The 20,433-nt window shown below is 46.6% G+C and overlaps 1 protein-coding gene across 2 annotated transcripts; it reads left to right on the top strand.

The window, feature by feature from the left end:
• Positions 1 to 8,527: 8,527 nt before the first annotated feature.
• Positions 8,528 to 15,465, top strand: CEBPG (CCAAT enhancer binding protein gamma). Of its 2 annotated transcripts, none has more exons than XM_066557775.1 (2): positions 8,528 to 8,621; positions 13,403 to 15,465. In XM_066557775.1, exon 2 carries the CDS (start codon positions 13,513 to 13,515, stop codon positions 13,963 to 13,965), a length of 453 nt encoding a protein of 150 aa, XP_066413872.1. In that variant the 5' UTR covers positions 8,528 to 8,621; positions 13,403 to 13,512; the 3' UTR covers positions 13,966 to 15,465. The 2 variants fall into 2 exon arrangements, with proteins under 2 accessions (XP_066413872.1, XP_066413874.1); XM_066557777.1 differs by lacking the exon at positions 8,528 to 8,621 and adding an exon at positions 11,753 to 12,517.
• Positions 15,466 to 20,433: the final 4,968 nt, after the last annotated feature.

The following is a 20,433-nucleotide window of genomic DNA, read 5'->3' as shown; positions in this document are numbered from 1 at the left end:
GTATTTGTTTTGAAAAACTGAGTTTTTTCAGTTATCTACAGCACCGGTAAAGCACAACATCCCACGTTACCTTGGTAGCAGGGCAGAAGTTTCTCAAAGCTGGAGTTCTCCTGAAGTGGCAGCCAATGTGCATGTTCCTGCCAGGAGTACACACACACCTGTGTGCACTTATCCTGCCTTCAATTTGTTCAGGAAGGAAAAAGACCATGTGCATTAGACCCTTTGCTGAGTCCCCTAATGTCAAAGGGCTTTGCACAAGAAGAAAAAGAGGACATGATACAAAAGTACACATAAACAAACATACCTTGAAGAATCTCTTTTCCTGGTAAGCAAAGTCCTTTTCTCTGACTGCCAAACCACATTTACAATAGGACTGCAGGTGACTTGAAAGCAAAGCCTGTACTCCCTGGAGGAGAGCCTCAAAAACCTGCAAAAATGATTGTGACTTTTATCATATTCCTTCTGCACTTTCTACAATTTCTGTGTACCTTGGTGAAGTCCTCTTTAGAATGTGTATGCTCAGCAAATATTGAATCTGCAGTAAGACTTGAGGGACAGCAGTGCTGCTGTAGAGTAGCTCAGTCTCTGCCAGCTGGTGCACGTGTTTGGTTGCCAGTGCACATGGGAGGCTGTGAGAGCAGGTTCAGTGTTTTGAAGTGTTCTGTGCTGTCATCACCTTCTCCTTTGCATGTTTTTTGCCCCATATTTTTGCAAACAGGTTGTTCCACTGTAAGTCGCTGACATCAACATTGTTGTACTATTGCTGAGCCTGAAATCTCTTCTTGGGAAGGATTCCTGATAACTTGAAAAGGTGCCTTAATTGTGGGAGAACTTCTGAAATAAATCATGCCTGATGCATGAAACCTCCACATGATGACAAAACAACTCAGAATGAGGAGACTCCTCTGTGCAGAGATTTGCCAAGTTGAATTTTGCAGCCACTGAGGTGCACAAACATGAATGCAAAGGACATGTAGCAATGGAGGGAGCACAAAGCTTCTCCTATCAGAGGGAATTCTGATCTAGCTACTGCTGAGAGGAGAGAAAACCAGACATTGTTGTTCCTGGAACATGCTACAAAGTGGTTTTTTCTACAAATTTGTCTGCAATGTTTATATTCAATACAAACCCAGGTTGTGTCTTGTAAGTTCACAGTGACTGAGATATTCAGATGCCTGCATTGTAAGTGCAATTGCTTTGTTCTTTCTTTGCATTAAATTTAAAGGTTGGCAGAGCCAAAGCAGAAAGCTGTGCCCCACTATTTCTTTGGAAATTACTTTTGTTTCAGGAGGCAAGAGAAGCCTTGGAGTGGCTACCTAAAACAGAGGCTAGACAAAATTCAGAGAATAAAAGTGGGTATTCATTGAAGGCCTTCCATAGGTACACCTTGGGCACTCAAAGCCCCCGAGGGGCTACACCCAAGATGGACAATGGTCACAAGTTTTTCATACAGTTATAAATTTGGTCCTTTTACATATCAGGGGTTAATCCTCCAATTACAGTTTCAGGTAATGAGGTAATTTACTCCAAGTTTGCCCCCCCCAATTCACTGTTGTTTGCATCTCTTGGGGCCTGAGACACTAAGGTGTCCTTGAGTTTCAGGCCTAGAGAGGAATTGCTTTGTCTGAATAAAATGGGAGAACAGTAGCTGACAGGTTGTGGAGTTTCAGAGTTATACAGTAAAGCAGTACAGGATCTGAAAAATATAAAAGCTAAATCCTAAGGCATCAGAACTAGAAACAGTTAACTCACTAAATGTAAAGAATTGATGTTCTGGATTAAGATGGCCCTGCTGAGGTCAGTGATTACCTTTTTTTCTGTTGGGGACAAAAGATAGAGTCTGCTTGCCTGACCAAAGTATCAGTCACTGATTATCTCATCCAAGATTCTCCTTAATTTTAGCAGCAGGAGGTCAATGACAGACATGTTGCAGTTGCCAATACATTTTCTCAAACTGTCCTCCCACATATTTTTTATAATTATAAATAATTCATTTTCTATTCATGTTCATGAATGGAATTGAGGTGGAGTAAACAATCAGGTGGACTGTCCTCTGCCAGGTGCCAGACTCTCAGTTTTGTGTTTCAAATGGCCATTCCTTAAGCTTTTCATGGTATTTCAGGGGTCATCTTGGTTGCAGGGAATAATAAAGCCATTTATAAGAATGTAGTTTGTGTCCTCATCTTTCCAAAACCATGAGACCATAAACAAAGCTATGTCTCTCCAATTTCATTGCTTTTCTGGAAGGGTATTTATTTTAGGCTTCTGTTCTGAACCATTTTGAAGTCTGCATAAAATTAATGCCTAAAACTATTCACTCTTCTTGATATCATAGGAATAAGGTGAAGTTCTTCACTAGAGTATGCCCTGTGATAAATAATGCCCTGGTAATTATGGGTGGGGATTTTCACGCAGTGACTGATGATGCCTTGGAAAAGAGCCATGGCACTGTGCATTCAGAAGCTAAGCTATCTAAATCCTTGCAGGCCTCATTTATGCTTTTGGGAATATAGGACAGGTGTGGCAATTACTAAACCTGGATACTTGAGAATTCACCTCTTATTCCCAGGTGTGGGCCATTAATTCTCGCTCAGACTTGTTCAGTTCTAACAAGTCTCTTTTGAACCAGATTTTATATATGCACATATACTCACACAATAAATAGCATTTTCCTTTCAATCAATTTATCTATTCTGTTTTTACTCATCTTTAGCTATGCAGCCCTCATCTTACCTAACATTTTACATACACGTGGCAGCAAACCCCAAAACGATCAGTGGCAGTCTACAGATCCCTGCCATGTTCTCTAGATAGCAGAAGGTTTGCAGTTTGCATTGTTTAGTACAATCACTAGAGAAGCTCAGGTAAAACTCAAGCCAAGCCCCAGTGAAACTCACAACAAAGGCTGCACTAATTTTATTGGATCACTAGACATCAGAGCAAAGCCAGAGAACACTCAAACACATTTGTAAAATCCTTAAAAAAATGTAAAGGAGTGTAGTGTTCATTCTGTTTGTCAGATGATCTTTGGGTTGACATACCTAGGAGCCTTCTCACAGACCAGGCGTTCTTCAGGGACATATTTGATATTTTTAAATTCAAATACCAACAAAAAAGCTTCTAATTCCATATTCTGCTATTTCCATAGAAGGTCACAGATAGTAACCTCAGCTGCTTCATTCACTCCAACGGGACTTGTGGCTACTGAACACTAATGTATATCTGGTCATATTTATATACCCAAAATATGCTGGCCATCTCCTTAGCAGTCCTCTGGAATACAGTGAAGATGGGATGATAGATGCTAAATTTTGAAATAGCACACATTTTTGTGACAGAATTGTGTGCAAAGAATTGTCACAAAGGTAATGAGACGTTCCTCTACCTTGAAATCCCTCAAGAAGCCATGGCTGAAATGGCACACTGCTCTGGTCTAAGTACCATCTGGTGCAATGGAATATTGGTATTGGAGAACCTGAGCTGGCTTGGATTGAAGAACAAATTCCTGACAGCATGACAGCACAGACTGACTAAGGGTTCCATTAAAATATAAATTACAATCAACAAAAAGAAGAGAGAAAGAGAAGACTCTGTGAAAGAGAAGACTCTGATATGTGACTGCTGAAGAACCCAACCTACTAACCAGAATACCACACAAAAAAGTGAAATGTGCAAAAGTGGGCACACCTTTATCTGTGCACTTGGCTGATTCTGAAGGTGCTTGCTAGCAGTTTCTGATTAAAAATTTAACCTTCCTGATAATAGCATAGAAACAAAAATACAGCAAGTAGGAAATCAAATCTCAGGGCACCATTGTGGCAGACCCTACCTAGCTGAAACCAGTTCATTAAGCTCGAAGCACCAAACCTCTCAATCCCCTCAAAGCTGTAGAGGGAAATGGGAACAGCAGTAGCTGGAGAAGCACAGCATGTAAAGCCTGTAGAAATGACAGCTTGGGTTTGTTCTAACAGCATCCAAATCATCAATGCCTTTGTTTTCTACTCTATGATGTATGTATCTCATTGATCTATTAGTTTTTTCAGACTCTGTAAGGTTTCTGTGTTAGCCTGATTCCTTTTGCTACCACCCAACAGCCTGCTGAAGTTGTGGGGAACAGCTGTCTATTATGGGGGTTTTTGGCCTCCTCCATTTAAGAACCATTTAGTTTGCACATGTAAGTGAGTTAATTGATTTTCAGAAACCAATATAAGTAACTCCAGATATCTAGATAATCTGGATATTTTGGTAAGTGCAAATAAAGGGGAGTAGTTCTGGAAGATGCAGAACTAGAAACTGGAAATACTTTGTTACAAGTTACTAGCTGCATAGAGAGACAGAACAAAGGCACTCAATTTTTCCTGCAAATGAACTCCAGGCAATGTGACAATAAAATGGATGTTTGCTATTAGAACAGATTGGTTCCTTTCTTTACTTACTATTTGCTAGAACAAAAGCACTGTGACTTTCCAAGGCTGCAGTGAGTCAGTGCTAGAATCAGCAGTATAATACTGAAATAGTGACTACCACTATGCAATCTTTCCTTTCTCCTCACCTAGTCAAAAAGGCTACCCCTGACAAATCAGCTATTAGATAAGTTTCTGTCCTTTAAATTATTAAATCATAGTGAAAAACCCAAATCTCTGCTTAGGAAGTATAAGCTTTTTCAAATCAATAGGCAGAGCTATTCATATTGCTTTTTCTCTTTGTGTTTAATTTTTTTTTTAATATAGCCAGAGTCCCAAGAAAAGAAACTCAGTGATCCTTCTGCTTTCTGAAGCTTTAATAGCCTCAGCTCTGCAAAATTCAGTTTTCTAACAACAGGATTTTGGTCTCGGTGCAGGTCAGTCCTGAACACGAAAAGTAATTCTTGTAATACCAAAATGCAGGGCTGGAAAGAGAAGGGAGATTTGCAATAATGAGATTACAGAAAACCTCAATTACAGACTTTGTATTTCTGGGATATTCCTGAATGAATGCCATCTGCTTGGTGATCATAAGGAATGTAATCATATTGAATCTTTCCATTTTTGAGTAAAGCTAGGTTGAGAATACCAAGAAAAGGGGTAGCAGTTACCAAGAAAATGTTTTATTTTATAATAAATATATAATTCAGTATATATTTAGTGTATAATTCAGTGCATTTGCCCTTAAATACAGCTGAGTGTTCCTCGTAGCCTGGAATTATGTGTTTTTACCTAAGGGGCCTGTTTATTTCCATCTGTAAACTGCATATAAAAATATATTTATTTTTCTCTCTTCTAAATCACTGGAGAGAAATTAGTAATTTCTTCTCTAGAATTCAAAATCTTGGCTGTTAGACTAGAGTGAAAAAGCACACAGCAGCATCATGTTTGAAAAGTAAACTTTTAACTGAAATGTGCAAGTCTGAAGTAAAAAAAAAAAAAAAAAAAACAGCAAAGGCTTACCCATGAGGGAAACAGAGGCAAATGCTTATGGAAAGAAACATTTTTAATGTGTAGGTTGCAGTCCAGGAGTTTGTAGGGTTTTTTATTTTAAGACAAAGAAATAATTGCTCATGAAGACAGAGGAAACATGGGTGAACAATGGAATCAGACACAACAGAAACTATTCCAAGGGCAACAAAGCAATTTTCACTCTGAGTAAAAGGCACCAGGGAACCTCTAAATGTTTTTGTGTTAAGGGAACACACTGAGTGGGCAGTAAACAGGGACACTTGTCCCTACAGGCTCCTCTCCCCTTTGTACCTTCTGCCTCCAGTTGCCAGCGTTTCCATTTCCTCAACGGCCTTTCTGCCTCCGAATGGGAATTGCTGTAGATTACCTGAGCACACTGAGTAGCAGTGTAATTATTTTCCAGGACTAAAGTCTTTAAACAACTGTGAGACTGGCTAATGCATGTGAAAGTAAGCCACTATTCCAGCATGATGTGCATATCTGGGTAAGCAGTTGCTGCAGAAACACCCCCAGAATCAGAGGGAGAAGGGCTCTGTCCCAGCAGGGATCAGGCTGCTCCTGACACCCCACTCAGAGCTGCTGCTCCTCTGGCACAACCTGTACAAAAGCAGGGAAATGTGTATTTCAGTGCCTCTGCCCAGTGTCCAGAGATTTCTGTGCTTCCTTTTCAGATTGCTCCCATGATATTCTGTTTTAAATCCTGCAAAAACTGAAGTACACTGTGTGATGGTTTCCTTTAACAGCACATAATGCCAACCAAGCACTGGAGTGTCTTGCATGCAGGGAATTATGTGTGAGCTTTAATGTTTAAAATAGTCAGACTCTGTGAGACTAAGTGTGTCTGCATTTTATTTTCTTCAGCTATCTTTGATGAGGATTAATGAATGAATGGCCATAAAGAGCTTGAAAATCCTACGAAAGCATCCTAAGAGCACACACACTTAACTATTGTGAGCAAAGGATCATGCCTAAAGCTTACCTGGAATTTCACTCCAGCTATAGATGGATGAGTCATTGTCACAGAAAATTTAACAGTTTCAATTAAGAAGCAGAAAAACATTAAAGAAGTTAAAGCAAATGCTTGATGACTGACAAGGAAAAGTATATTTGTGGTAAACGACTGAGTAAAACTGTTTGCCCAGACTAACCCGTGGAATTTTTCTGCAAATATGGTTTATTTTCCACGGGGCTTTACAAAAACAAAACCCCTCCACAACATCAGCCAGCCATAAAAATGGTAAATATAAATAATTGTATCTACATTACTGAGCTCTGCAACTGTATTTACAAACCTAATTATTCACAAGTCTTTTGCAGACATAAAACATTTTCAAGCAGGTCTCACAGTAGCATAGATCCTTAACTTGTTTTTTCTCTACATTAAAAAAATCCCACTTTTCCAACAGTATTGTTTTCACTGCCTGCACACTTGAACTTGTTCCAAACTTGCCTACCTTATAAACAGATGATTTTGAGACCTGCCCACTGCAAACACACACACACCTGTGTATTGAAGTGTACATTTCCCACTCAGGGAGCTGCAAACACACCTTGCTCCCACACAGCTTGGGTTGTGAGCACACGTGTGGATATATATAGTAAGTATATGCTTGTTTGGGCAGAACAAAAGTGATACAAAACAAAGTGTCTGGAAAATATTAAGGGCAAAAAGAACTCTTCTCCACAAAAAGTGATGTATTTTATAACAACAAACATACCAGTGAAATGGTGCAAAACCTTCGACATTTAACTCTAAGATCCAGATGTTTCCAAGTCTGCCAGCATTTATTATTCTAATAGTAAATTAGAAAAGAAAAATTAACCAGGAATCTATGAAATTTAGAAATTTGCCGTAATTTCTGTTGTCAAGAGAACTGTTGATACTTTTTTGGGATGTCTTTGGCATTCCTTCCCCTTGATCTCACAACATTCTAAGGAGGCAAACCACACGGCAGCTAGGATCGAGATGGGAATACACTGCCAGGTGCTAATTAAGAGCCTGGGAACAATTAGAAGATGCCAATCAGTACAGAGACACACCGCCATCAACTCCGATGCCCGTGGGGCACTGGCCAACTTCACCAGAATCACAGAACATTATTCTGAGCTGGAAGAGACCCACAGGGCTCATGGAGTCCAGCCCCTCCGCGAGTGGCGCACACGAGGATCGAACGCAGGGGCTGTGCCAGGTACGCTCAGCACCGCCCGGCCGGGCACACCGGGGCTGCGCTGTGCCTCCCGCCGGGTCCGGGACGAGCTCCCCGCTCTGCCCGCGCAGGGACTCGGCCGGGAAACGCTGCCTTCGGCTTCTCCCCCTCGGGCTGAGGGAGGTGCCGGACCCTCCTGAATACGGGCGGGACCCGCTTCCCACCGGCGCGGGGACGCGGCCGCCTCGCTCCCCGCCAGCCCCCGGGCCGGGCGGGGCGGGCTCTCCTCCCGCTCCCCGGCGGAGAGGGGAAAACGGCTCTGGGGGCACAGCCGGCCCAGCGACACGCGTGGCCCGGGAGCGTTTTCCGTCAGCGCGGCTCCAGCAGCGCCGGGACACAAACCCTGCGAGCGGCGGTGGCCGGGCTCGTTCAGGCCGGGCCCGTGCTGAGCTCCCTCGGGCCATGGCCGTGACCAGATTCGCTCAGGCCGTGGCCGGGCTGAGGCAGTGGCCGGGCTCGCTCAGGCCGGTGCTGGGCTCCGTCAGGCCTTGCTGGGCGCGCTCACGCCGTGGCCGTGGCCAGGCTCTCTCAGGCCCCTGCTGAGCTCCCCCGGGCCCGTGCTCAGCTCCCTCAGGCCGCGGCCGGGCTGAGACAGTGACCCGGCTCGCTCGGGCCGTGACTGTAGCCAGGCTCTCTCATGCCCTGCTGGGCTCGCTCAGGCCGTGGCCGTGGCCGAGCTCTCTCAGGGTCCTGCTGAGCTCCCCGGGCCCGTGCTCGGCTCCCTGGGTCCGCACGCAACCCGCGGGCTCCGCTCCAGCCCCACCACAGCCGCAGCCGCCCCCCCCCCGCCCCACAGGAGCCCCTCGGGGCGCGGCCCCGCCCCCGGCGGGCGCTGATTGGCCGCGCGCGGTGCCGATCGCGCGGCGGTTGCATCACCCGGGGCGGGGCCGGCCCGCGCGGTGTCGCAATCGGCGCTGGCCGCACGCGCACGGTACCGAGCGCGGCCCGCCCGGCCCCTCCCGCCGCTCGCGCCGCTCAGGTAAGCGCGGGGGGCGCGTGCGGGGCCGGGGGGCCGCGGCCGCCCCCGCCCGCCGGGCCCCGCTCGGCAGCGCGTGATGCAATCGGCGGGCGGCCCCGGCTCCCTCCCCTCCCCTCCCCCGGTGAAGTCACGGCTTGGCAGCGCCGGGCACCCCCGCGCCCCGCTCGGACGGGGGAGGAGCGGCGCGGCCTCGGCGGGCGGGCGGCCCGGGGAGGGCGGCGGCGGCGCCATGGGCCCGCCGGGGAGGGCCGGGCCGGTGCCGGTCCCCGTCCCCGCGGTCGGTCCGGGCCCGGGGCGGGGGGGGGGGCAGCGAGGCCGCGCCGGGGCGGCTCCGGGGGCTGACGGCGCGGCGGGAGCGCGGCCGGCCGAGGGGCAGCCGGGGAGCGCGGCCCGTACCGGCCCGGTACCGCCCGGGGAGCCGAGGGGCCGACGTGTCTGGCTCCTCGCGAGTTGCCGTAGCTCCGGTGGCGAGTTTGAAGCCGGGGCTTGGCAGGCAGGGAGCTCCGCGTCGGCCTTGGCGCTGACATCCGGCAGGAAGAGCCCCAGCTCCGTAACGGGGCCGTGCAGAGCCGCTTCGGAAAGCATAAGCGCTTAGCATTGGCACAACTTTGGGATTTAAGGAACTGGTTTGTCGTTAGAAGTCACAGCTGACGTTTTAATTCCAAAGACAGTGTTCTGATACCTCCTTGCCTCCCAGTGTCCGGGGTTCTGTCATGTTAAATTACATGTTTATGTCTTCTGTTACAGTCTGTTAAGGATGTCAGAGTGTATTTGTCTTTTAAGATGTGTATTAAAAACGGAGATTCTGAAATAAATGTGAGAAGTAATGTTGTCAGCTCTGACAAGAATTGGGATTGAGCTACCTAGTGCCAGCAGCGGTGTGTCCCAGCCCGCAGTGAGTGTTAGCACCAGCTCCTGCATACCTGTGAGTGGGACCCGTGCAGGAGCGGCGCTCCCGTGGTTCTGCAAATCGTGCCCGGAGCTCCGTGCCACTGGCCTTAGGACGGGGTCATTGCAGTCCAGACTCGGATCCTGTCAGGAGGGATCCTATCCAGGATCCTATCTCTGTTCCTAGTGAAGTCTGAGAGAAGAGAGGTCCCTATTGCTGTTCAGGTTGGGACTGATTTTGTATTTGACAAGGCAGCTTTGTGAATTTGTGCAATTAAGTTATTCTGGCTAATGATCAGAATCACCACAGTTACACCTCAAGAAGGGAGCAGAGAGAAGCATTTTGTATCTTTTTCTACCAAGTTAAAAAACAAATACTGATTTAATTGACAAAACAGTTTGGGGGGTTTTTTGACTTTTTTTTTTTTTTGCCAAAGCAAACATTTGGAAGTTTAATGTCTTTATTTTTATTTTTTGTATGTGTGAAAGCAAATGAGGGCCTTCATTGCTTCACTGGTCCCTGAGGAGTACTGTGAGACAGTAAGAAACATCTTTCTGCCTGAGAAGACACCTCTTGAGTTACCAGCTATTATGCTGTAGTGGGTGGCCAGTTGGTTTCCTGGGTGGCCAGTTGGTGGCCCAAGGAGAGAACCAGGCAGTTCTAACTGGCCACTGGAAGCAGTACCATGTGTTGGGTGGAACCAGCCTAGGGCTGTTGCTGAGCTGAAGCTCATGAGCAGCTTTATGGGAACAAGATGCTGGGAAACTGGGCTGGCTCCCTGAGGAGTTGTCTCCTGCTGTGCTGGGGCTGTCAGCAGTCACAGGGAAGCAACCTGTGTGGAGGGGCTGGGAGCAGCTGTGGGTGTGTGCACGGGCTCTGGGAGGTGTGAGCCCTGTGTGCCTCCCCCAGTGACCATGGCCTTCACCTCACCCTTCCTGAGAGTCCCCTCTGTCTGTCCTGCTGCCTTTAAATCTCCTTGAAGGATGCCCACAGCACCTGCTGCTACCTGGGACAGCCTTCTGACAGCTGGTGATAGGCATCCAGCCTCCAAATACCAGGGGGAAAACCAAGTTCCAAGCCTCAGTTGGCACTCTGTAGCTCTGTGATGCAGTTCAGTGCTGGTGCTAGTTTAGTGCTAGTTAGTGCTACTTGCTCTGCATATTCTGTAGAGCAGGACAGGAATCCAGGTGTCACCTGTCCCAGTTAAGGGTTCTGATCATTAGGCTAGATAAGAGTATGTCTCACTCAAGAAACAGTAATTTAATAAAAACCAAATCAGTTCCAGTGGGAAGGAACTGAGGGAGGTCTGTTCTAGCAGGCAGGGCTGGAATTCTTGTTTGAGAGGTGTGACACTGGTTATCTTCTCTGCTTATATCCATGTACTGCCCAGCTAAAATACTTCATTTTTATTAGGTTTAATGGGACAAATAGTTTTTTCATTGAATCATAGGGAAATCTAATAGAGATAGGAAAGAAGTGTTAAAGCAGTATTAAATAGTTTTGATAGCATAGAGAGAAGTAGCACATGGAACCTGGTGAAGAAACTTGTCACATGTCAGGTGGGGCTCCTTTGGGGGCAGGAGCCACCCCTTCCTCTGTAGTAGGAGCACAAAAATCAGATTGTGAAGATGGTGTGGGTTACAAAACTGGCCTGTCCAGGTGAACTTTGCAGGCACTGAAATGTGTTGAAGCAGAGGAGACAGCAAAGCATTCTGTTTGATTTGGAAAAGGTGTCAAAAATCTACTTGGCAGAGACAACCCAAGAGAACTGTATATCTGTATATGCTTTGAGGGCTGCAGAAATCCTCTGCTGTAAAATAAAGTGCAGACAAGGCCAGTGTATGCTCTTAAGAGGAGCAGGCACTTACACCTCGACTAAAAATGTCTGTGCAATTACACAGCACAGCTGCTACAACCGGCCCTGCCAGTCTGGTGCTGGGCACAGAACACCTCCCTAGCTGGGTGCTCAGTGCAGCTGCCCAGCCTAACTGCTTGTCAGGTCAGGAGCTGACACTGAAACAGGCTTTGCAAAAGTTGCTTTAAGAGTTGCAGTTGGGGAAATGCTAACACAGAGGTGTTAGACACTATGTATTTAGATTCAGCTCCACAGGTGTCAGAAAGTGTTGACGGTCTCATTCTGCCCTGAAATAGGAAAATGAAAAGATTTCTTGATAGGAAGAGTGTGGGTATGCTTCACAAGTAGAAGACCTCTTGGTGACAGAGAATGTTAATTTTGAGTAACATTCAAGCCAAATTTAGTGGGCTTTTCCATGAATGTTATTGAACCACACTGTGCAGCTGCATCTCATTGTGGCTCCTTCATCATGGAAGAAAATATGCAGTTGATCTGCACAGTTGAATTTTGACATTTTAATAAAGATAGCCCTTCCAAAAGTAAAACAGCAACACAGACTGCTGAGAAAAACAATCAGGAACAGGACACAGCTGATGAACCTGTGAGTTTAGAAGGACCAGTGACACACAGGGGCTCACTACAGACCGCTCACACATCACTCCATTCCTCAGCCATCCCTCTGCTGTTACAGATGTGAGAGGTGTTCCTGGGCTGGACTCTGCCCATCCAGTCAGCTCTGCCCAGTGCTGCTGCAGCTTTTCCCCAGCCCCCTGGAGGATGTGTCACACTGCTTGTGTGATACTGCATGTCTGTGTGACAGTGCTGGGCTGCACTGCTGCCACACAGCCTGACCTTGCACTAGGATTGTTTAGTGCCACTTAAAGGCTTTTCCTCAACATGACAATCCACACTGATTTGACTGATCACTGGGTGTTTTTCACTGGAGCCATAGGTAGGTGCTTAGGACCATCCTGTTGTCCTTCCCCTCTTCTCTCCCAGCCATATAGGAAGTCATCCTGTGAGATGAGAAGAGAAGGGGACCTGCTGTTAGCCTTGCCAGGGCCTTGGCCCTGCAGCTGTGGTGGAATCCTCCTTGTGCCACCAGTAGGGCCAGGAGCAGGCTGACCTCAGCAGCGGGAGCACGTCAGTCAGGTGAGAGGATGTCTTGCTCATCAGGAGGTTTGTGTGCTGGACAGGAGAGGGGACAATGACCAGTGCACCAACCACGCAGGTGACCTTATTTATGGATGAGTCAGCTGTGGTTGCTGTCTCTTTATGGGTGACAGTCCTCTGTTGTAGTGATCTACCCTGCCATCAGCCTGTGCTCCTGTCCCACCTTGAGTTACAGGCTCAGCACACTGCTTGTGGTGGAATGTCACCCAGACACTGCCTTTGCAATGCACTGCCTTCTTCCATAGATTTATTTTTCCACTCAGTACCAGTAGACCAGACAACAGCCATCAATTTGAACATCATCTTCAAAACAAGTGCTGTAAGGTGGTTGAGAAAAGGTGGACAGGCTGAGCACCCTTGCTCCAGAGAGAAGAGATCAGGGAGGAATTTGTCTGCGGATACACCCAGAGATGTGGTCCGAAGAGGACAAGGATCAAATACCCCTGTTGGTCAAGAGTCAGGCTGTTAATAGGTTTAAGCCACAGAAGGAAAACTCCAGTCTGAAGACTAAGAAAATTGTATAACTGGAGGAAAAGTTAGACAGTGGAACATGTTGCCAAGACAGAGGTTGTGAAACTGAAGATATTTGAGGCTAGGCTAGACACCCATCCATCAGGGATGGCTTTGGAATAACTGAGTGAAGCCAGTGAACAATTCAAACAGCTTGACTAGATGACCCAGTAATAGTTCCATCCAATCCAAATATGTTGGAGACTTCAGAAATGTAGTTGGCAGCTTGTCCACTTCCAGCACAGTTACGACGTGTTATGCCAGATGTACCATCAGTACTTCTGCTAGAGCCAGTGATGTATAAGATTGTAGCTGAAGCCAGCATCTTTAATAGCTTTTTTTTCCCCCTACTAGGTTCACCTTGCTCTTAATCCATGTGAAGATCCATTGGAAACACCTTCTAGAAACCCAAGAGTTTTCAGTCTCCTAATCAATTCTGCTGTGTCCAAGAACAGCCTGCCCAAATGAGCAAGACATCCCAACAGAACCCCACCACAGATGCGAGCGGAGTAAGTGTGATTCACACTCAAGCACACTCCAGTGGTCTGCAGCAGGTTCCCCAGCTGGTGCCAGTCAGTCCTGGTGGTGGAGGCAAAGCTGTGCCTCCGAGCAAACAGGGAAAGAAAAGTTCCTTTGTGGATAGAAACAGCGATGAGTATCGCCAGCGCAGAGAGCGGAACAACATGGCGGTGAAAAAGAGCCGCTTAAAAAGCAAGCAGAAGGCACAGGACACACTGCAGAGGGTCAACCAGCTTAAAGAAGAAAATGAACGTTTAGAGGCAAAAATTAAACTCCTGACCAAGGAGCTGAGCGTACTGAAAGACTTGTTCCTTGAGCATGCCCACAATTTTGCAGATAATGTGCAGCCTGTTGGCACTGAGACCACCACAACAAATCCAGAAAGCAGTGGACAGTAGAAACCTGCGACTTTATGAAACAAACTCTTGAGCTGCAGCTTGTCTGCAGTGCCCGTGCAGTAACCCAGCAAAAGCTGTACCTTTAGCCATTGTTTTGTGGAGATTTTCTTCTTTTAGATTTAACACTGAAGATTTGTAACAATTAAACCAGAAACTGGTTAACTGTTTGTTTTAAATATTTTTCTCCTCAATGATTTGTGCAGATCTGAACTCCTAGCTAACTAGGAATGCAATATTTAGGAGATAACATTTTCACAGGAATACTCACCATTTTAGACTTTGCATAATGGGAGGAATCCAGCAGGATGGCTCACTGTAGTATCAGAAACTTGTGATTGAACAGAACATTTTTAAAATACCTGTTAGAGTATTTTAGCCTTTTGTTTTCTCCATTACATATTACAAACTGCAAAGGCTGTGGAGAATTTTTGCTTTTTACTTTAAATCTGTAGAATTTAAGTCCTATGAAGCACCATGTAGGTCCCTCCTGCCCAGTTATAGTTAATGGGGAGGTTGTAGTAATAGTGAGCTGGGATGCTTACCAGTGTTCACCAGAAAAACAACAATATGCTCTGATGAGATGTACAGGCACTTGGCCTCCAAATGGCACGTGAAGCATCATTACAAGAGGCAAAGCAGCACACTGACAATAAAAGCCTTTTATTAAAGCTTGTATTTCATATTGCTCACATAGTGACTGGGGCCTTAGGAGAACAAGAGCTTTGAAAATTTCAAAGTGCTACCAAAAACCTGTGCCCTGCAAAATTGCATTCTTGCTGGGAAGGAGGTATTGGGGAGAGCAAAAAGTGCAGCTTGGCTTAGCAGTGGAAGGGGCAGGACAGCAGGTGTTGAATTGGGATCCATGGATCACTGCTGGCTGACATTACAGAAATTTACAGTGATTTTAAAAAATAAATGGCCCTAGTAACTGATTCAGTGGAATTTCTACAGCCATCATAGATCTGTGTGAAGGAGTATCTTTAGCCTTGTTTTATTTCCGTAGAAGTTTTTCTGTAGCAACTTTTTTATTGCTACTGCTTAGTCTTTGCCATGATCCATACTGCAGTGCTATGTGCTATACTGAGGATTTAAACAAAGTAAAACAGGAACTTTGATTAACTTTAATTTATTTTCATTTTTAAATATTTCATTGATGGTATGGTTATTTTACATTTAACCTGTGTGTCTGTCTTGTAGATTACTACACTGTCTTAATTTCCCTCTTACACTACCTTTGTCCATAGATTATTTTGGAGGATGCTTGTTTGCTCTGTATCTGCACTTAGAAAAAAACTTGGATGTTATCTCTATGAAGATACTGTTAGAGAATGAAACCTTGAAAAGTTCTTTTTTGAATTTAAACTTTTAATACACGTGGAAAACTTGGATGGATTGTTTTGGATTATGTTAGACTTTTTACAGATATGTTTTTTCATTCTAACTGCATCTGAAGTTGGTAGGGTTGAAATACCAGGAGCTAATAAAAATGTTTTGCTTGTAGTGGCCTCATTTTTCCCATCCCTTTTCTATCTTCCTCAAGTGCAGAGTTGCCCAAGTCACACAGCTGTCTTGGAGAAATCAGTGCAATAGTCTCTGTTCCCCTCTTCCTCTCAGGTTTCTGCTTCATGGAAGCCATCAGAAACTCACTACAGTTTTGTCTAAATGTCTGATTTAACAAAAAAGGCAAAAAAAAAAAAAAAAGAAAAGGGAATTTAAGACTGAAAATATATTGCATTTAGATGGGAGGTGGGGAGAGAAGCAGAACACCAAAAATTCCAAGGGAAAAGATGGCCTGAAGGCATCTCCTTTGTTAACTGCACGTCCCTGGTGGAAAGGCCAGGCTGATCTCTTCCCTGGATCTCTGACCTGCCCTGGGGCTGGCTGGCCCCTTGTCCTGAAGTTGGTTTGCCAGGCTGCTCTGGGGCCCTCCTCTACCAGTCTGAACAGCAGCTGCAAACCTTGGCTGTTTGTTTGTGATTTTGGTGGAAATGATTTCTTGGCTCTCTCCTGAGTGAGTGTGATTCTCTTTCCAAAGCTCTCACGGGTGACTTCTCCACCTGTTGCTCCCAACATCTCTGATCCCATTTCCTTCACGTTTAAAACCAAACCACTGAGTTATAAAAGTAATTTGTTTGGAAAATGAAATTTCTGGTTTATCAGTGCACTGTTGTTTTTTTTACTGATGCTGTGGTTTAAGCCCAACTGGAAAATAAACCCCACAGCCACTCTCATCCCCCAACCCTCAGGTGAGAGAGCCCACACGCAGATTAGGGGTTGAGATCACAATTTACTGTTACTGGAACAATTCACAATTTAACAACAACCAGATGAGAAAACAATCAGTGACAGTGACACCACCAATGACAGCAGCGTGTGACAGAGGGCGATGGCCACAGCGCTCAGAGCCTGACAGGGCCAGGGCCAGAGTGACCCTGAACGGCACGGCCTCTGCACAGCACCTTGGCCTTGTCCCCCCACTGGGCACAGCTGGGGACAGCCCCGGCCTTGGGGACAGCCACCCTGGCCCTGGGGACAGTGGGACAGCAACCCTGCCCTTGGGGACAGCAGGACAAGGACTCTTGGCTTTGGGGACACTGGGACAAAGATCTCTGGCCTTGGGGACAGTGGGATAAAGATCTCTGGCCTTGGCTGACAATGTTCCCTGGCCTTGGCTGGCAGCAGGACAAGGCCCAGGAGGAGCAATGGCTCTGTGCAGCACCTCACTCATGATTGGAACAAATCCAGGTTTAAACGTGCCCCAGGGACAGGCTGCAAGAAAGGGCTCAGGCTTATTGCAAGCCCCCCCTGCCAAAGCAGCTCCAAGGAGCAAGGGTAGGTTCCCCCAGGGTGAAGCAGCCCAGGCCCTGTGGCAGCAGAGTACCCCCATCTCACCCTCTGCTGCAGGGCACAGAAAATTTCACTGTGGACCTATAAAAATTAAGATTTTCCTTTTGACTCATGATTCTTAGCTCCAGTCTGTGGCAGGATCCAGTGCCTGTCAGTACACAAGGAGTTACAGCACATTTCCCAGGAAAGCTGATTCCCATTTTCTCACTGTCCCCCAAGGGAAGGGGTCTGCTCCAGCCCCCAGGGCACTGGGAGGCTGCACTCCTGGAACAACCCTGTAGCTGCAGCAGGGTAATCAGCAGGTAAATTCAGAGTGCACCCAACCCCAGGGAGCTCCAGCAATTTGCTGGGACAATTTACATGTATCCTTTCAGAAGTGCTCAGACGTTTCTAAAACACACAAATTTGCTCGGCATAAGACACATTCTGTTACTTCAGTGCCAACTCTATTCAAGTCTGTTTGTGCCAAGGGGAAAAGGCATTTGGGAAAACATGACAGAAAATAAAACATCTTGATGTAGTCAAAAAGAAAATTCGCCATAACCTGTACTTTCACCCCATTAATACACTTAAAATTATTAAACACCACTTTTTAAAGTATTAAATATCACTTTGCCTTTTAAAAAAAGGTTTATTCCCCCTCCCCTCCCCAATTTAGGAAAAAAATGTTTAATTCACTTTTTGCTTAAGTGGATAAAAATGATCAGAATTGCAGAACAATCTGGAATGAAGGATGACATTTACATCCCCCAGTCCGTGGGCCTGATGATGGAGGGCAGTGGGGCGAGGGTGCCCCATGCCCAGCAGAGCCCGAGCATCCCCGCCCGGCTCGGGGGGGGCGCTGGGCGCTGCCCGGGCCCGGCGGCTCCGAGCGGCCGCGCCCAGGCCGGAACCGGCTCTGCCTCCTCCCTGCCCGACCTGTTCTGCGGCCCGGGGGGGCCTCCCAGGGCTCCGGGGTGATGGCCCAGCTGCAACAGCTCCAAAGCTCTCCTCCTTTCCTCATCTGTGTGTGCTACTATAAAACAGCAGCAGCAGCAGGATTCAGTGCCCACAGCAGTGAACCATCATCATCATCATCATCATCATCATCATCATCATCATCATCATCATCATCATCCCCTGGCATGTTCAGAACCTGCCACAGTGTCAGGATCTCTGGCTGCTCACAGTGACCCTGAGAATTGCTCAAAGTCTCTTTTCCCAGCCCAGGTGCTTGAAGAAGCAGTCAGGGCTCTTCATTTCTCGGTCTCAAGGTTGTTTATTGTTCCTTATCTATAAAATTCTTTCTCCTGCCCTGCCAGGCCCATCCAGCAGGACAGTTCCAGGCACTCTGCCTGCCCCCAGGGCAGGGTTATGTCTTTATACTAAAAACTACCTGTACAACGTTTACAATTCCTTCCCAATACCCATCACCTGTGTTAGACAGTGAGCTTCTACTCTAAACCAATCTGTGAGTGCCACCATCACAGCAGAAGATGGAGGCCAAGAAGAAGAAGGAGAAAGGCTGGACACACCCAGATTCCTCCATCTTGCCCCCTGAACCCGCATACCAAAAACCCCAAAATCGACTTTTCCACCCTGTGATAAGTTCACTATTATTCTACCTAAACTGTTGTGGTTTGCTGATCTTCATCTAAGGTTGGTAATTTGCTCCATGGGTCATAATCAAACCCACAGGTGTTCTGGGCTCTGTGCCAGGGTCTCTGAGCCCCTGGCAGGGCTCCTGGCCATCCTGGACAGCCAGAGGGATGTGCTGGGCTCCCACACCACAGGACAACTCTTGGCTGTGGAGGGAACGGGGCTGGGGCCACAAGCACTGTTTTGCACTGAAAAAACCTGAGTTTTGGGGCAGATGAGTTCAGAGCAATGCCAGTATAGTCTCTGTGTTCTCATATCTGCAAGGCTACCAAGCAAAGCCTGATGTCCTTGTGCAGGTAACAGAATTCAGAGGTGGAACATTACAGTCACCACAGCAGGAACATCAGTGCAGCAGCACATACAAGCTTCTGATCTCACAACCTCCTTTCCTGAAAAAACTGTTTTCCTTCACAGTCAAGAAGTTAAGGGCAGCAATTCGTGCACTGGTCTCTTACAAACCAATGTCAAGAAACCTCTAAAAAATGTAAATAGGCTTATTTATTAATTGAGTGATGTGAATGAAGTCCTCTGGATTGTTTCACAACGTTTCTTTGGTCTCCCACATGAAGTTTCCTCCATAGCAATGGATCTCCAGGCTGTTGGGAATAAAGGGCAGGTTCTTGTCACACAGACCAACCTGCTCGGCAGGAGGAGCTCTCCTGGAGCAATGTCCATGAGGATTCTTGAGGAAATTATTTCAGGCCTAAATGCGGTGCTGGGGTGTCGCCACATTTCTCTTCCCAGAGAAAAGCAAGGCACATCTTCCCAAAATATTGCTGGGATTCACATTCTCGGAACCTCAGAGAAAGGAAAAACAATTCTTATCCTTTGCTGTGCCTGTGTTGTGCCAAAGTAGAATGCAATATGGAGATTGTTTACCCAGAGTGATGGTGTTTTGTTTCCTTGGCCTATCAGGGCCAGCTCTGTGTGTGTGTGTGTGTGGGGACTGTTGGGGGACAGTCACGAGAGTCTGTGCAGTGGAGTGCAGGGTTGAGTGCTTGGCAGGTTCAGTTTGGATGTAATGTAACATAGTATAATAAAGTAATTAATTAGCCTTCTGATAAGATGGAGTCAGATGCATCATTCTCCCCCCGTCGGGTGTCCCTGCAGTTCTGTACTGGCAAGGCAGTGGCAGTGGTTCCTGGCACCACCCAAGCCCCCAGGTGGCACAGGGAGCTCACAGTCCCTCCCATCAGCCATGGTCAGTCCTGTGTGAGCCACAGAGCTGAGCTGCTCACACCCAGGTGCTGAGGCACGGGCTCAGCTGATCCCTTCAGTGGGAAATCCTCACCTGGCAGGCACTGAGACCCAGAAAGGCCCTGATGCTCTGCTGTGGCTTCAGCTCCTCCTGGCACAGCAGAGGGATGTTCTGAAGTGGCTTTGCAGTCAAACTGCAACAGAATCTGAATATTGAACAGGAGATTTGATGTGTATGTAGAGTGAGAAAGCTTACTTTTATGTAGTTACCAGCACATGGTGCTATTTTTTGATGTAAGAAATGTATGTATTATCCTGCAAGCTGATGAATACCTACAGTAAAGAAAAGCTTCTCTTGGTAATTTAAATCTTGCATGAGTGGAAAATAATTTTGTGACTAGTACCAATATGTTTGTAAGGTATCCAAATAAGATTTACATTATTTCATTCTGAACTGTGTAACACTGAATAGTTAAAAATAACTCTACCATGCTGCACAGCATATGCTGCTGAATGACCATGAGCCCTGCAGCAAAGATATTCCCTTCTTTCAACTTTTAGGGATCATGAACACCACAGCAATCTGTGTTTTTAAGGAACAAATAGATGAACAAATCTAATGAGCATGGGGATGTGTTTGAAGGATCAGTACAGCCACTGTCCAGAGCAGGGAACTCTGGCTAGAGAAGGGTCAAAGTTTGCAGGGCACAAATTGGTAGTAGGGTCAGATAAAGAAGCAGGAACTGGAGCAGAAAAGTAAAATGACCACAAAGTTGTGAACACAAA

Source organism: Molothrus aeneus, chromosome 11 (assembly GCF_037042795.1).
Source record: "Molothrus aeneus isolate 106 chromosome 11, BPBGC_Maene_1.0, whole genome shotgun sequence".
NCBI lineage: Eukaryota > Metazoa > Chordata > Aves > Passeriformes > Icteridae > Molothrus > Molothrus aeneus.
The sequence above is the reverse complement of the archived record's forward strand: the minus strand, read 5'-3'. Positions and strand labels throughout refer to the sequence as shown.